The 18,071-nt window shown below is 42.8% G+C and overlaps 1 protein-coding gene across 2 annotated transcripts; it reads right to left on the bottom strand.

Annotated features, from left to right (window-relative positions):
- Positions 1 to 216: 216 nt before the first annotated feature.
- On the bottom strand, positions 217 to 12,598 carry LOC111977749 (thyrotroph embryonic factor). Of its 2 annotated transcripts, none has more exons than XM_070448643.1 (5): positions 12,378 to 12,598; positions 2,444 to 2,818; positions 1,634 to 1,854; positions 1,038 to 1,249; positions 217 to 835 (listed from the first exon to the last, which is right to left on the bottom strand). In XM_070448643.1, the coding sequence occupies exons 1-5, from the start codon at positions 12,454 to 12,456 to the stop codon at positions 814 to 816; spliced, it is 909 nt and encodes a 302-aa protein (XP_070304744.1). In that variant the 5' UTR covers positions 12,457 to 12,598; the 3' UTR covers positions 217 to 813. The 2 variants fall into 2 exon arrangements, with proteins under 2 accessions (XP_070304744.1, XP_023863105.1); XM_024007337.2 differs by lacking the exon at positions 12,378 to 12,598 and adding an exon at positions 3,581 to 3,919.
- Between the last annotated feature and the right edge of the window lie 5,473 nt (positions 12,599 to 18,071).

The following is an 18,071-nucleotide window of genomic DNA, read 5'->3' as shown; positions in this document are numbered from 1 at the left end:
ACGGTAAGTCAACTGGTTTATAATATTTTTTATATCGAGTTATATTTCAAACTAAGGAAAAGGTCTGGAAAATATAGCTCTGCTACTATTTACATTTTTTTGTGGGTTCTATACTGTACACCACTTTGAAGCATTTCTTAATAAAAACCACAAAACACTGAGAACCTGAAGAGTGAATCAATTTCCTTGAAATGACAAGGATCCAAGAGCAGTGGACAATAGACTGAAGACAGAGAGACTTTAAAATATTACAAATCATTATGTACAGTTTGGAGCAAGTTTTAACATGTACTTGTACAGGAAGAGATTTGTAATGAAAGTCTTCCTAACATGGTTTTAAAACTTCTACCAAGCAGTAATAGTCCCCTGATTAACTTGAGTTATTGAATTTGATGGTTATTTATGCATTTTATTTAACCTGCTTTTTTTTGCAGGGGAAGTCCCATTGAGACCAAAGTTTAGAGTAAAAGTATAAGCCATACTAGTTTAGACTAAAACCCTAAAAGATAAAAATCCTTTTCAGTTTACTTAGTAAAATGTCACCCACCCTTACCCCACCAATTTCAATCCCTCAAAATATGAACACAATTATCTTTTTACTGGCCAATGGTGTACAAAACATGACCAAAAATACACTCATTGCAGTGCATTGAAATAAGCACCTAAATATGAAAATGTACTCACACAAGTTTTAAAAACAATAAGCAGGGGTCTTCCACATTCCTCCTCCTCCTGTTCTTCTTCATCATCTCATCCATCAATCCATTCGACTCATTTATTCACTGTTTCGCCACAAATAAAATCATTAGTAGCCTACTTGTCTTCCAGCGGTGCACTTGAAATAAAAGAGAAAAAGGTGAAGAGGGGAGGGGAGGGTTAACATTTCATTTTCACATGAAGCGCAACAGTGGGTATTCACAACTGATTCCTGACCACAAACTAAGGATGTTACTACATAGTGACCTGACCAAAATAAAGTGACTGGCTGATGCAATCTGTGTGCACCGGCCAGCGGTTGTCTGTGTTTGGTCCCTTACAGCTCTCCGAATTTGGCCGCGTAGCGGGCCACGACATTCTTGCTGCGGGCAAAGTCCTTCCGTAGCTCGCCCACTTCCTGTCGCAGCGCCGTGTTCTCGCGCTCCAGGAACGCCGCCCGCACTGTGATCTGGTTCTCCTTGAGTCGCCGCGCGTCCCGGGAACGCTTCGCTGCCACATTGTTCTTCTTCCTCCTATGCCAGTACTTTTCATCCTGGTGAGGAGAGACAGGTGTAGAGGGGGAAAGAGAAAGAGCAGAGAGTACCGGGAGAAAGAGAGAGAGAACAAGRTTATTATTGAAAGCGATCTTGATGCTGAGGGCATGCTTTCAATTCAATGTCGCTGCTAAGTTATTGAAAGCATCCTTGAAAAGCAAACTTGTTTTTCCCTCACTGGTGATAAGTTATTTAAAGCAACCTTCAAAATGGCTGAATGCTCTATGAACTAACTGATGGTACTGGAATACAAAATAAAATATTACAACAACAAAAAATTATAAACAAAATCCAATTCCTCTTCTTGGAATTAGAAAAAGCTGTGTACACCTACCTACATACCAAACCCACATTTCCATTCTCCATGTCTCTGATTTACTTACCTTAGAATCCTCAGGTACATACACCTTCTTGGCCTTCTTGATCATTGGTTGAGGTTTGAGTTCCTCCTCTGAGAACTTGTGTTTGCGTGGGTTGAACAGCTCTCCTCCAGGAACACTGGACAGGACCAGGTCGGTAGGATCTGGGTCAAAGTTCACGTCCACCTCAATCTCCTCTGGGTCGGTGGGTTCAGGGGTCAGCCTGTCCTTGTCTGTCACTACCTCTGTGGGGGAGACACAGGTGACCAAGCATTAGGGTTCAAGTATACCGTTTGGGTTAATGTGCAAATGCTACTATCAGTTTTACGGGTTGATAAATAAATGCTCCTGGTGTAAATGAGGCATTCTATTATGCGAGACTGCAAGTCCTGTTCCAGAACCATATATTTGGCTATATCCTGAACTGGAGTAGATTAGAATAAATCCAGTGACTCAAATTGGCAGACATCAAGTTAAAGACTTCTATATTTGATAACGATGGCCTCCACGGAGCCCAGCCCACGTCTGTTGGTCAGCATAGCTACGATCTATTTTCACCACCATCTACGCCAGCGACAGTGCATACTGCCTTGAATGACATTCAAAACACACCAGCATGTTTCCCTGTACATGTGTGTCCTTGGTGCTCAGACTATCTGACTGTCTATGGCAGAACCGAGAACAACTTACTTGGTTTACTTTGATATTTAATGCATTTTTTTCTCACTTTTTGTATTACTTACACATTATACCATGTAACTACCAGTGTAACAACACTAACAGACTAATATGTAAATGCATAAGGCTCTAAAGGTCTCACAGATGTTGGCCTACCTGTGTCATCTGCGATGTCAATACTGTTGAGGGTGATAGTGACACCTTCTTCCTCACACTGATCCAGCTCCAGGATGGGCAGCAGGGAAATGGGGGCGGCTGGGGCTCTCTTGGGCTTGGCTGCCATGGTGGTGGGCGTCTCGGTCTTCCCTGCATTCTCCATGTTGAGCGCATCGTCCAGGGACGAGGGCGAGGTGGAGATGCCGTTCTCCATGAGGAACTCCTCCAGGTCCATGTACTCCAGGTGGAAGGTCTCCCCATTGTACGGGATAGTCTTATCCCAGATGGCAGGGGTCAGGGCGGCCGATGGACCCATCCCACTCCCTCCTTCAAGGTCCACATTGTCCCCCATAAGCAGCTTCTCCTTGTCATTGTCTGTGGCAGCAAAACAGAAAAGCMTTGGTTATTTTATGAGTTATGGCAGGGTGGATAAAACAAATGGAGGAGAAGAGTCATTGGAAAAGGGTTTATTTGACATGGTAATTCAGTAGATTGTAAATGGCTGTGGATAAAACACTCAGAACACACACATACATACATGCATACATATATAAATAAATAAAGTGGTCCATGTGACAATCTAGCCCACAAGTATGATCATGCAGGCTTCATGTTTCAAACAATGGACGAGATATGATGAAATACTACATCAGAATTTGGTATTAAAGTGGACCTTGACACTACTAGACAGAAAAATGTGACCTACTAATAGTGGTTCCAGTAAAGTTACGGAGTTGTGATGAGGTTTAGAGAGGAATTTACTGTCAACTAACCTTGTTATTTTTAGTGCTACATTGATATTGATTACTCCATTGTTGTTGGCGCTTGCAAGAAAGGCATTTCACTGTACTTGTGCACTTGACATTAAAAATGGTGTGCTGTCTGCGAACCCCATAATTAAAGTGTAGCTACCCAATTTTAGTTTCAATTCAGATGAAGGGATAGCTGAATTCTTGTAGATAATAACACTATAAAAACAGACAGAAAGGGTGTGATTCTGTGTACCAATTTCCTACATTGCATACGTTGTATTCGCATTCGGCTTTCTCCGGCACAATTCGGCCTCTTCTCAGTTATTTTCCTAGAACAAACGATGCGTACAAACCCCACACAGAGAAGCATCTAGAGTAGACTTACCATCGTCGCCCTCGAGTAAATTCGGTGGGGGCATTTCCATTATTTTCTTCAATACCACRGGAAAAGCACCCGGTGACCCCATGAAGGTTTCCAGTGGGGTGGTGATCGGCTCTCCTGACATTTTTTACGGCAATTACGCAAAAAACAAATTTTAAGATATGCTCTTTCAACAATGAAGCATAGGCTAATGTAACAGAATATCCTCTCCGTGAAACAAAAGTATCCGTTAGAGAAACTGCAATTTGGCTAAATGTTACAATGTAACAGCGAACGACACGACATTAGACTACCTCTTCAGARTATGACCTGACTCCACAAATAACGTAACAAAAAACGTTTTGTTGGTCAACAGAAACCGCACCYCTTGAGTAGAAAATATACAATAACCCTGTTCTGATTGGTGCTTTTCATCTATTACATTATGAATATTAACATTCTCTGAGCAACGTAGGCAAGGTATGATATACCATTGGTTGACCGAATTATATATCTGTTGTAACCCTGCATAAATTAGAGGAAAACGTGTTGGGAGGGTGGAACAACCTCAATGATATATATATCCATACGTTAGACTTAGACAGTCACTTAGGAAAGCAAATGTTGGTAGAGTTGGTGTGTAGTGACAGTACCTTACAGCTRCGCATGCAGTGTCAAAATGTACTTTGACAATTGCCCCAATTTCTCTAGGAACAAATGTGTTTTTAGGCCTATTTATTTTACCAGCTATTCAGGGCATCAAACAATAATCTATAGGCGGTATGACTCCTTTGTGARAAAATAACATTTGTTTTATTGTCTAGCCTATGCCATATAACATAGCAATTGTGAGTAACACATTTTCCGGTTTCCCAAAATAATTTTAAGCCTAAAATAAAAGGAAACCGAGCCCTGGTTCATTCGCTTCGTTCTCACATGGCAACACGTGCCATCATCGTATGCAAAAAAAAAACACGGAGACCAATGAAGACTGCGCAGTGAGCGCCTACTATTCAAATTGAGTACACGTGAACGACCGGTCTGCTCTGCTGCATTGCCAGGGGGAGGTGCGGAGCTATGCGATTTGAGACAGGTGTCGCTATTTTACTGGCATTTTACCGTGACACGTTTTTTTCAGTCACTGTATTTATGGACACATCTCCGTACGATATTGTGCTAGGCACTCACATTAAGCATGATACTTTACTATACACACTACACTTATCTAGACACTAAACAGCCTACATATATTCAGACATGGGCTAGTCCATACGGCTGCGCACAAWTGGCCCAGCGTCGTCCGGGTTTGGCAGATGTAGGCCCATCATAGTAAATAAGAATTTGTCCTTAAATGACTTGCCTAGTTAAATAAAGGTTAAAAAATAATAATAATAAGTCATATGCATATACACCAGTGGAGGCTGCTGTGGGGAGGATGACTCATAATAATGGCCAGAATGGAGCAAATGGAATGGCATCAAACACATGGTTTTAATCTGTTTGAAACCATTCCATTTACTCCATTATACTCAATTCCAGCCATTATTATGCCCAATAATATTTTTTCCATGTTTTGTCCTGCTACCATGTTGTGCTTCTGCCATGTTGTGATGCTACCATGTTGTTGTCATGTTGTGTCGCTACCATGCTGTGTTGCCATGTTGTTGTCTTAGGTCTCTCTTTATGTAGTGTTGGTGTCTTGTCGTGATGTTTGTTTTGTCCTATATTTTAATTTTCTTTATTTTTTAAATTGTTCTTAACCGACTTAAATAAATAAAACATTTAAAAAATGTATTATGAGCCGTCCTCCCCTCAGCAGTCTCCACTGATATACACCATGAAAACCAAATGCACAAGCCCTTACTAAAAACATTATTCTAAATTGCGAGTTGTCAAACATTTGTTTTCAAACTGATCAAGCAGAGGCAAGGACAGCATTCATGTATTGTAGTTGTTTTTAAGGGGCATTACTGCAAGAGTAGAGTGTGCTGTACTGTCAGTATAGCATAGCTCTTCCCACCAGCCTCCTCTGACACAGAACTAGTCCAGCATCCACACCACAGCACAAGAGGAGAAAACAGAGATGCTGTCCACTGCTATGTCTTTATGACACCTTCATAAATCCTTTACAAGGCCTTCATAGATGCTTCACAAATTATTGAAAAGTTGTTAATAGTCCTAATATACAGTATAAAATGGCGCCGAAGAGGATGGCTGACGTTTTACATGCTCCTAACCAATTGTGCTATTTTGTTAGTTTTTTTTGCATTGTTCGTAACTTATTTTTAAACTTATTTTGTACATAATGTTGCTGCTACCATCTCTTATGACCGAAAATAACTTCTGGACAGCAGTGATTACTCACCACGAACTGGAAGGATATACTGCTCTCCCGGGAACAGGCTCAAATCCGCGTCATTTGCGTGATGAAAAGACGGCGGAAAAGAGGACACAGATTAGGCTGCCTTCTGAGAATCCATAGGCAAGCGAGTAAACTCCCACTACCATCCGCCCTACTTGCTAACATGCAATCATTGGAAAATAAAATTGATGACCTACGATTAACGATCATCCTACCAACGATGCATTAAGAACTGTAATATCTTATGTTTCACCGAGTGACGACACGGCTAATATAGAGCTGCCGGGATTTTCCTTGCACCGGCAGAACAGAGAAGCTACGTCTGGTAAGATGAGGGGTGGGGGTGTGTGTCTTTTTGTAAATAACAGCTGGTGCGCAATGTCTAATATTAAAGAAGTCTCAAGGTATTGCTCGCCTGAGTTAGAGTACCTTATGATAAGCTGTCAACCACATTATCTACCTAGAGAGTTCTCATCTATATTTTTCGTAGCCGTCTATTTACCTCCACAGACCGGCACTAAGACCGCACTCAACTAACTCTATAAGGCCATAAGCAAACCAGAAAATGCTCATTCAGAAGCAGCGCTCCTAGTAGCCGGGGACTTTAATGCAGGCAAACTTAAATCAGTTTTACCAAATTTTTACCAGCATGTCACATGTGCAACGAGAGGAGAAAAAAAAAMAAACTCTAGACCACCTTTACTCCACACACAGAGATGCATACAAAGCTCTCCCCCGCCCTCCATTTGGCAAATCTGACCATAATTCTATCCTCCTGATTCCTGTTTATAAGCAAAACTTAAAGCAGGAAGTACCAGTGACTCGCTCAATACGGAAGTGGTCAGATGACGCAGAGGCTATGCTACAGGACTGTTTTGCTAGCACAGACTGGAATATGTTCCGGGATTCATCCAATGGCACTGAGGAGTATACCACCTCAGTCATCGGCTTCCATCAATAAGCGCATCGACGACGTCACCCCCACAGTGACCGTACGTACATATCCCAACCTGAAGCCATGGATTACAGGCAACATCCGCATCGAGCTAAAGGCTAGAGCTGCCGCTTTCAAGGAGCCTGACTCTAACCCGGAAGCTTATAAGAAATCCTGCTATGCCCTCCGACGAACCATTAAACAGGCAAGAGTCAAGACAGGACTAAGATCGAGTCATACTACACCGGCTCTGACGCTCGTAGGATGTGGCAGGGCTTGAAAACTACACTGCTCAAAAAAATAAAGGGAACACTAAAATARCACATCCTAGATCTGAATGAATGAAATATTCTTATTAAATACTTTTTTCTTTACATAGTTGAATGTGCTGACAACAAAATCACACAAAAATTATCAATGGAAATCAAATTGATCAACCCATGGAGGTCTGGATTTGGAGTCACACTCAAAATTAAAGTGGAAAACCAGACTACAGGCTGATCCAACTTTGATSTAATGTCCTTAAAACAAGTCAAAATGAGGCTCAGTAGTGTGTGTGGCCTCCACATGCCTGTATGACCTCCCTACAACGCCTGGGCATGCTTCTGATGAGGTGGCGGATGGTCTCCTGAGGGATCTCCTCCCAGACCTGGACTAAAGCATCCGCCAACTCCTGGACAGTCTGTGGTGCAACGTGGCGTTGGTGGATGGAGCGAGACATGATGTCCCAGATGTGCTCAATTGGATTCAGGTCTGGGGAACGGGCGGGCCAGTCCATAGCATCAATGCCTTCCTCTTGCAGGAACTGCTGACACACTCCAGCCACATGAGGTCTAGCATTGTCTTGCATTAGGAGGAACCCAGGGCCAACCGCACCAGCATATGGTCTCACAAGGGGCTGTCTCTTATACACATCTAGATGTGTATAAGAGACAGTGACTGACCCACCGCCAAACCGGTCATGCTGGAGGATGTTGCAGGCAGCAGAACGTTCTCCACGGCGTCTCCAGACTCGGTCACGTCTGTCACGTGCTCAGTGTGAACCTGCTTTCATCTGTGAAGAGCACAGGGCGCCAGTGGCGAATTTGCCAATCTTGGTGTTCTCTGGCAAATGCCAAACGTCCTATACGGTGTTGGGCTGTAAGCACAACCCCCACCTGTGGACGTTGGGCCCTCATACCACCCTCATGGAGTCTGTTTCTGAHCGTTTGAGCAGACACATGCACATTTGTGGCCTGCTGGAGGTCATTTTGCAGGGCTCTGGCAGTGCTCCTCCTTGCACAAAGGCGGAGGTAGCGGTCCTGCTGCTGGGTTGTTGCCCTCCTACGGCCTCCTCCACGTCTCCTGATGTACTGGCCTGTCTCCTGGTAGCGCCTCCATGCTCTGGACACTACGCTGACAGACACAGCAAACCTTCTTGCCACAGCTCGCATTGATGTGCCATCCTGGATGAGCTGCACTACCTGAGTCACTTGTGTGGGTTGTAGACTCTGTCTCATGCTACCACTAGAGTGAAAGCACCGCCAGCATTCAAAAGTGACCAAAACATCAGCCAGGAAGCATAGGAACTGAGAAGTGGTCTGTGGTCACCACCTGCAGAACCACTCCTTTATTGGGGGTGTCTTGCTAATTGCCTATAATTTCCACAACAGCATGTGAAATTTATTGTCAATCAGTGTTGCTTCCTAAGTGGACAGTTTGATTTCACAGAAGTGTGATTGACTTGGAGTTACATTGTGTTCTTTAAGTGTTCCCTTTTTTTTTTTAGCAGTGTATTACGGACTACAAAGCGCAACCCAGACGCGAGCTGCCCTGTGACGCGAGCCTACCAGACAAGCTTTTTTGCTCGCTTCAAGCCAGGCAACCCTGAAGCATGCACGAGAGCACCAGCTATTCTGGATGACTGTGTGATAACGCTCTCGGTAGCCRATGTCAGCAAGACCTTTAAACACAAGTCAACATTCACAAAGCTGCGGGGCCAGATGGATTACCTGGACGTGTACTCAAAGCATGCGCAGACCAACTAGCAAGTGTCTTCACTGACATTTTAAACCTCTCCCTGACCGAGTCTGTAAAACCTACATGTTTCAAGCAGACCACCATAGTACCTGTGCCCAAGAACACTAAGGTAACCTGCCTAAATGACTACAGACCCGTAGCACTCACATCTGTAGCCATGAAGTGCTTTGAAAGGCTGGTCATGGCTCACATCAATAGCATCCTCCCGGATACTCTAGACCCACTCCAATTCGCATTCCGCCCCAACAGCTCCACAGATGATGCAATCTCAATCGAACTCCACACAGCCCTTTCCCACCTGGACAAAAGGAACACCTATGTGAGAATGCTGTTCATTGACTACAGCTCAGTGTTCAACACCATAGTACCCACAAAGCTCATCACTAAGCTAAGGACCCTTGGACTAAACACCTCCCTCTGCAACTGGATCCTGGACTTCCTGATGGGCCGCCCCCAGGTGGTAAGGGTAGGCAACAATGCGTCTGCCACGCTGATCCTTAACACTGGGGCCCCTCAGGGGTGTGTACTTAGTCCCCTCCTGTACTCCCCCCGTTCACCCACGACTGCGTGGCCAAACACGACTCCAACACCATCATTATGTTTGCTGACGACACAACAGTGGACAACGATGAGAGCCTATAGTGAGGARGTCAGAGAACTGGCAGTGTGGTGCCACCATAACAACCTCTCCCTCAATGTGAGCAAGACAAAGGAGCTAATCGTGGACTAGAGGAAAAGGCGGGCCAAACAGAACCCCATTAACATCAAYAGGACTGTAGTGGAGCGGGTCGAGAGTTTCAAGTTCCTTGGTGTCCATATCATCAACAAACTATCATGGTCCAAACACACCAAGACAGTTGTGAAGAAGGCATAACAAAACCTTTTCCCCCTCAGGAGACTGAAAAGATTTGTCAATGGTCCTCAGATCCTCAAAAAGTTATACAGCTGCACCATCGAGAGCATCCTGACCGGTTGCCATACTGCTCATACAGCCATACTGCTCGTTCTGTGCGTGACTTCCTGCAAGACAGGAATTCTGCCATGGCCAGCAAAGAGCCCGGATCTCAATCCCATTGAGCACGTCTGGGACCTGTTAGATCGGAGGGCTAGTGCCATTCCCCCCAGAAATGTTCTGGAACTTGCAGGTGCCTTGGTGGAAGTGGGGTAACATCTTACAGCAAGAACTGGCAAATCTGGTGCAGTCCATGAGGAGGAGATGCACTGCAGTACTTAATGCAGCTGGTGGCCACACCAGGTACTGACTGTTACTTTTGACCCCCCTTTTGTTCAGGGACACATTATTCAATTTCTGTTAGTCACATGTCTTTGGAACTTGTTCAGTTTATGTCTCAGTTGTTGAATCTTGTTATGTTCATACAAATATTTACACATGTTAAGTTTGCTGAAAATAAATGCAGTTGACAGTGAGAGGACGTTCCTTTTTTTGCTGAGTTTATGTACTTAACAGTGTCTCCCAAGGCCTCACAAACATTTGTGCGAATGTGTCTAATAATCAGCAATTGGTTTGGATATTGGAAGAGGGTACCACAAGATTAGTGAGCTCTGTGTTTACAGTATATATTATTTGACTATTTCATTATCAAGTGCTTGCCTGGCAGCTGTTACTGTATGTGGACAGGTTGCATCATTAGGTTTTACAGTGCCTTCAGAAAGTATTCATACCCCTTGACTTATTCCACATTTGGTTGTGTTACAGCCTGAATTCAAAATGTATTAAATAGATTTTTTTTCCCACACCCATTTACACACAATACCCCATAATGACAAAGTGAAAATGTTTTTCGAAATGTATTGAAAACGAAATACAGAAATATCWAATTTACATAACTATTCACACTGCTGAGTCAATACTTTGTAGAAGCACCTTTGGCAGCGATTACAGCTGTGAGTCTTTCTGGGTCAGTCTAAGGGCTTTCCACACCTGAATTGTGCTACATTTGTCCATTATTCTCTTCAAAATTATTCAAGCTCTGTCAAATTGGTTGTTGGTCATCGCTAGGCAACCATTTTCATGTCTTGCCATTGATTTTCAAACAGATCTAAGTCWAAACTGTAAGTCAGCCACTCGGAACATTCACTGTCTTCTTGGTAAACAACTCCAGTGTAGATTTGGCCTTCTGTTTTAGATCATTGTCCAGCTGAAAGGGGAATTAATCTCAAAGTGTCTGGTGGAAAGTAGATTGAACCAGGTTTTCCTCCAGGATTTTGCCTGTGCTTAGCTCCGTTATGTGTATTTTTTATCCTAAAGAAACTCCACAGTCCTTAATGACTAAAAGCATACGCATAACATGACGCAGCCACCACTATGCTTGAAAATATGGAGTGGTACTCAGTAATGTGTTGTATTGACAAAAATKTWATTGCCTTGCCACATTTTTTGCAGTATTACTTTAGCGCCTTGTTGCAAACAGGATGCATGTTTTGGAAAATACATATCCCACCTCGCACTGCCTGGCAGGTGAGATGTGTGCAATGACTTAAGTGCTGATAGATTCATTTTTGGAGGCGCTGCGCACAGCTACCTCGATAGTTAGCTATTTAGCTGACAGCTGTGGCTAGCCAAAAATGATTMGTTTTGAAAGTTGGATCATCTTATCCTTTGAGGCTTTAAAAGTGGTAATAAATTATGAACATTCAAAGCAACTGGGAAACGTCCAACGTCCATTAAACGTCCTTAGCTTTCTATAGAACTTCTCAGTGATAGGAAGCATGAGCACCACCAATCAGCCTACACACGTCGTTACTATGACAACTAGTGTAGCCATGTCAGCAAATGAACTAAGTGCTRTTTGAAAACACACACATCCGATTTGGTGTTTGGACAGTCAGTAGTCCAAAACTGATTTGAGCGTTAAGGCCTGCAGTGTGAACAAGGCTATAGTCAATTGCACAACTGAATTCATTCAACCGAAATGTCTTCCGCATTTAACCCAACCCCCCTGAATCAAAGAGGTGCAGGGGCTGCCTTAATCGACATCCACGCCAGGGGAGCAGTGGTTTGGTTAACTGCCTTGGTCAAGAGCAGAAGGGTAGATTTTTCCACCTTGCCGGCTCGGGGATTTGAACCAGCAATCTGTATTTTACTGGCCCAACGCTCTAAACCTATAGCCTACCTCGGACCAGCCACCGTTCGGTTACTGGCCCAATGCTCTTACACGCTAGGCTAATCTGAGGTCTTTCTTGTAACCAAATTGCCAAGGCTAGTTGACACTGTCAAAATGGCACCAGGATTTTATTGATTTTACGCAATATATAGGATACGCAGGGAGAAATCACTCCAAAATATTGTATTGATAGTCGAAGAGACTGTTAACATACATTTATTGAAAACAAAGGTACTGTATCAAATATGTTTTGAGTTGCAACATTGTCGCGCGTGGATTCATTTACTACAGCGCTGGGAAAACATTATTCCTGATCGTTCAGTCAATGCAATTTATTGACAATTTGCACACAAAAAATACGATTATTTCGCTTCTTCTTACCGTTGTAATCAAGGGTAGGAATAGTGAAGGGATCCTCAAGCAGAGCTTTGAAAATCTCCGGAATCTCAAAATAAGACATATTTCTCGACTTTTCTAAACGCTTGCAAAGTTAAAGCTGGAGCAGATATATGAAGGTGACAAGATTTGTCAACGCGTCCAAGTTCAACAGAAGACAAAAAAAAATCACATGTACAACGAAATGTTGATGAACTGAGAAAACTKAAACTTTTTTTCACGACCACAAGGTTTGTATAGTAGCCTGTCCCGCCCCCTTAGCGCCTTGTTTTTCCATTGGTTCTTTCCCCAACCCTGGCTGATCTAGACAATTACTGCCAGGTATTCACACACAATTATAATACCAACGTCGGAAAGATTCGTGATAGGTGTCTGCTTTTGTCTGACAAAATGGAAAGCCAATTTGAAGCCTTTTCCATATTACCCAAAGAAAATAAGCACAGATATCTGGGGCTCCCCGAGTGGCGCAGCGGTCTAAGGCACTGTATCTCAATACTTGAGGTGTCACTACAGACGCCTTGGTTCGAATCCAGGCTGTATTACAACTGGCCGTAGTTGGGAGTCCCATAGGGTGGTGCACAATTGGCCCAGCGCCGTCCGGGTATTGGCCCAGCGTCGCTTGATTGTAGCCATACTAGCATCGAAGTTGCTCCTTCTATCATTATCTCAGTAAATTAATATAATCATATTTCTATAGCGTTTTTTATCATTCTTGTTGAAAATTATTTTTATCCGTTCAGTTAGGGATTTTTGTAATTCAATTATTGTGTTCTTTGTCTTTTTTTGTCTCTTAGCTAGCTAGCTATTAACGCTCTAACTAGTAAGGTGGCTGGCAATTAGCCAACGCCCCCCACCCTACATGGCACTGTTTTACTCAAGGCGCTTGCAAGAGCTGCCAAAGATTACAGTGACGGATGTACATCGTCTGTCCAAGACAAATAACAAAGCACCAACCTCCAAGTGGAAAAAAGGATTCAAACGTTGTCTCCAGTTACCTTTTCAACTATGTATAGCCAAGTTGCCTATCAGACCAGACAAGGACGTTTACTGAAAGCTGTAACGTAGTTTAAGACATGCCTTTTACAGTACCTAGCTAACATTATGATTGCTCATTCTTTTTATTCCAAACAGTTTCGAACAGGGACAAAGTGACAGGAGAGGTCAGCATAAGGGTTTGCCCCTACAGGTCCATGAGGAAAAATGAGAAACCACACAGTTTGAGTGTAGGGTGAAAAGTCAGCTGTTTGTCACACTACAGTTGTGGCCAAAAGTTTTGAGAAACACACATATAAATTTTCACAAAGTCTGCTGCCTCAGTTTGTATGATGGCAATTTGCATATACTCCAGAATGTTATGAAGAGTGATCAGATGAATTGCAATTAATTGCAAAGTACCTATTTGCCATGCAAATGAACTGAATCCCCCAAAAACATTTCCACTGCATTTCAGCCATGCCACAAAAGGACCAGCTGACATCATGTCAGTGATTCTCTCGTTAACACAGGTGTGAGTGTTGACGAGGACAAGGCTGGAGATCACTCTGTCATGCTGATTGAGTTCGAATAACAGACTGGAAGCTTCAAAAGGAGGGTGGTGCTTGGAATCATTGTTCTTCCTCTGTCAACCATGGTTACCTGCAAGGAAACACGTGCAGTCATCATTGCTTTGCACAAAAAGGGCTTCACAGGCAAGGATATTGCTGCCAGTAAGATTGCACCTAAATCAACCATTTATCGGATCATCAAGAACTTCAAGGAGAGCAGTTCAATTGTTATGAAGAAGGCTTCAGGGCGCCCAAGAAAGTCCAGCAAGCGCCAGGACCGTCTCCTAAAGTTGATTCAGCTGCGGGATCGGGGCACCACCAGTACAGAGCTTGCTCAGGAATGGCAGCAGGCAGGTGTGAGTGCATCTGCACGCACAGTGAGGCGAAGACTTTTGGAGGATGGCCTGGTGTCAAGAAGGGCAGCAAAGAAGCCACTTCTCTCCAGGATAAACAAAAGGGACAGACTGATATTCTGCAAAAGGTACAGGGATTGGACTGCTGAGGACTGGGGTAAAGTAATTTTCTCTGATGAATCGCCTTTCCGATTGTTTGGGGCATCCGGAAAAAAGCTTGTCCGGAAGAAGACAAGGTGAGCGCTACCATCAGTCCTGTGTCATGCCAACAGTAAAGCATCCTGAGACCATTCATGTGTGGGGTTGCTTCTCAGCCAAGGGAGTGGGCTTACTCACAATTTTGTCTAAGAACACAGCCATGAAAAAGAATGGTACCAACACATCCCCTGAAAGCAACTTCTCCCAACCATCCAGGAACAGTTTGGTGACGAACAATGCCTTTTCCAGYGTGATGGAGAACCTTGCCATAAGGAAAAAGTGATAACTAAGTGGTTCGGGGAACAAAACATTGATATTTTTGGTCCATGGCCAGGAAACTCCCCAGACCTTAATCCCATTGAGAACTTGTGATCAATCCTCAAGAGGCCCACAAATACTGACAAACTCCAAGCATTGATTATACAAGAATAGGCTGCCATCAGTCATGATGTGGCCCAGAAGTTAAATGACAGCATGCCAGGGCGGATTGCAGAGGTCTTGAAAAAGAAGGGTCAACACTGCAAATATGGACTCTTTGCATCAACTTCATGTAACTGTCAATAAAAGCCTTTGACACKTATGAAATGCTTGTAATTATACTTCAGTATTCCATAGTAACATCTGACAAAACATATCTAAAGACACTGAAGCAGCAAACTTTGTGGAATTAATATTTGTGTCATTCTTAAAACTTTTGACCACGACTGTACATGCCGGTTACACAGTCAGAGATGAAGCCTAGTCTTAGACTAAGAAGTTCCTGTCAATGAAGATATACATTAAGAGGCATTGCTTAGTCTAGGACTAGGCCTAACCCATGTCTATGAAACCGTTCTTAGTGTAGTAATTGTTCAGTTGTCTTCCTTGCTGTTTATGTAAACTCTGTTATGTTGGACGCATTAGATTACATTTAAACAAGGGCATATACCCTTAATGGAAAAGTTTAAACCCGTATTGCTGTAATGAATTTAGTGGCTGTTGCATGTTGTGCCAGTCATGTGTGTTTGCTGGTCGTGACACATGTTGGGTGATTTTATAGTCTAATCATTTTATTTTTATATCCCCACATAGGTTGTACTGAAGCCCTCTGAGCCAGTAACAATGAAAACATCACTGTTCATGTSTTGCTGGCACTGCACTATGCAACCACACAGTTGCATTACTATTCCAGTCTGCACACTATTCCCAGATGGGAACACCAGTCGTCCCACCTGTGCACAGCTGCACAAAGGCCGAGCAGCAGTGGCATAAGCCAAGGACTATGGTATGTTTTAATAGCTATACCACATATCAACATCATATGTTTATAATCACATCATAACAATCACAGCGGCTGGTAATAAATGATTTAATGAAAACTTAAATCGTCTCATGATTGGATTTAGAATAGTGCCCTTATACTGTCTTTTTACAGGGTCCGCAACCTGGGCCCATAGGCAAAATGACCATCACCAAGCCCATCAAAAATCACATGGCAGAAGGAGGGATTAGGTGAGTATTCCCCAATAGCCAGTATAGTAGGTAGTAGCTGGTCATATCCTATTACACTTTGATGATATAAAATTATTTAATTTCAGGTGGTTTCAAGTACATGGTTTAGATTGGCTAACCACAGCGGCTGCTTTGCAGAAGTACACTCTACAGAGCCATTCTTGGAACGCTCCTGAAGAGACATACAATAACGTTTGCATGTTTCCAAAACATGCAAAAGTTCTTAGGCAGGAAATACTAAATAACAAGGGACAGGGTCCTTTATCTTTCAATGAAAGAGAAACAAACCAACAAATCTGTCTGTGCAATTAATAATTTAAAATAATTCAGTTACATTTTTCTGTTCTCTTGTCACTGTAAATAAACCTTTTATAATATTTTGCTTGGAGTATAAGCAGAGGTGTTTATTAACAATAAATTGACTACAGGGTGTTAGACAATGTGGTTGGTCACAGCAAAAAAAAGCAAAGATGCATTGCAGTAGTAGCTCATTGCTTCTTGGCCCATGCCTTCACAAGAGGCCCACACTGGTAGTTGTGTGAGAAGGCAAGCCACATGTGAGGATCTGTGTTTATTGCACTATAACCCAATACTATATCACATGTGATATAATATTAGCAACTGTTAGCCTGGGTGTCTGTGTGTGTGTGCTGAAAGTAACATTGTGCCCCAGATAGTGTGCTGAGAAGCTGTGTTTAACCTTGAGCGAGAACAGTATGCTTTCTATGCAGGTGCAAATAGCTCAAACAATGTTACAGAACTGTCTGACCTCAGTCTCCAGGGTGTGGGAGCGTAATCTACACAGCAACAGCGCCGGACACCAAGGAGCGCCAAGAGGCTGGGACTAGCCTGAGCGCCGGCGATGGGCTGAGCAAGTTTAAACCACGCTCAGCCTCTACTGTGATAGGCCAACAGACGGGTTGGAACTACGTCTATCACAGTATAAGAACAGCTGTTTACTTACATCCTGCCAGTTCTCTGTTCTACCCTGCGAGGTGTTACAGTGAACCCGTATATACGAAAATTGCATTTACCATTTATCGCTCGAGTTTAATAAAAATACTTAAAGTATATTCGGTGACTCTGAATCACATTTTGTCCTGATACCAGATTTGAATTGACGCAAATCCTTAATATGGATATATATATATAATATGTATATATATATATATATATATACAGTATATATATATAATATGCCCAGATGCAGTTGATGCTTCCCATCAGTGACATGGTAATATTCCACTGGAATAGCAAAGGTCTTCAGATGTCGAAGCCCACTAGAAGGTTCAATGAAATCTTATTAATTTCTTCACTTTCAATAAAGATGCCGCACCAACTAATAACATTAACGTCGTTTGCAATAGCGTTAGCTAGATACTGGTAGCTAACGTTTTCTAGCTAGAGACAAAAAGACACAGAACACAATAGAATTACAAAAATCACTAACTGAACGGATAAACAGAATTTTCAACAAGAATTATAAAAAATAAAAAAATAAATATGATTATATTAATATACTGAGGTAATGATAAAAATGAGTGACTTCTAAGCTAGTATGGCTACAATCAGGCTGACAGGAAGCTATGTATCGGGTAGGAAGTTGAGCGGAAGTGGGCGTTGCTACGTTGCGCAAAAGGTCTATTGACAAGCATCCGGTTGGCGTTTCCACTCACTACCAAATATGGTCATCCAGTGGCCGGCAGTGGGAGACGATGGAGCGAGATGGATTTTTGCAGACATTATACTAATTGTCTCATCGATTAAACGTTTGATCTCAAAACAGTTTCCTGTTCCCAAAACGAAAATCTGTTACGAACAGAGTTGATTAAGTTTTGTAGATTTGACCCTTTGCAAAAGTAAAAATCAAATGGGTTGTTTAGAAGGGTGAATTGAGGTATTGCACTTCAGAGTAGGTGTTGCCTAACAGAAATATGCAAATATGTGGTAGAACGCGCCAATAGGCTCACGCTAGATTGTGCTTAGCTCCTGCCCTGTCCTTGCTTGTTACGCCCACTGTGACTAATTTGTTTCTATTGGAAATGACAGGCTGTGTTCTATCTTGGGATAGTTATAAAAACCTTTGTATGTGC

The sequence above is a fragment of the Salvelinus sp. IW2-2015 genome, linkage group LG18 (assembly GCF_002910315.2).
Source record: "Salvelinus sp. IW2-2015 linkage group LG18, ASM291031v2, whole genome shotgun sequence".
NCBI lineage: Eukaryota > Metazoa > Chordata > Actinopteri > Salmoniformes > Salmonidae > Salvelinus > Salvelinus sp. IW2-2015.
This window is presented reverse-complemented; position numbering and strand designations above follow the sequence as displayed.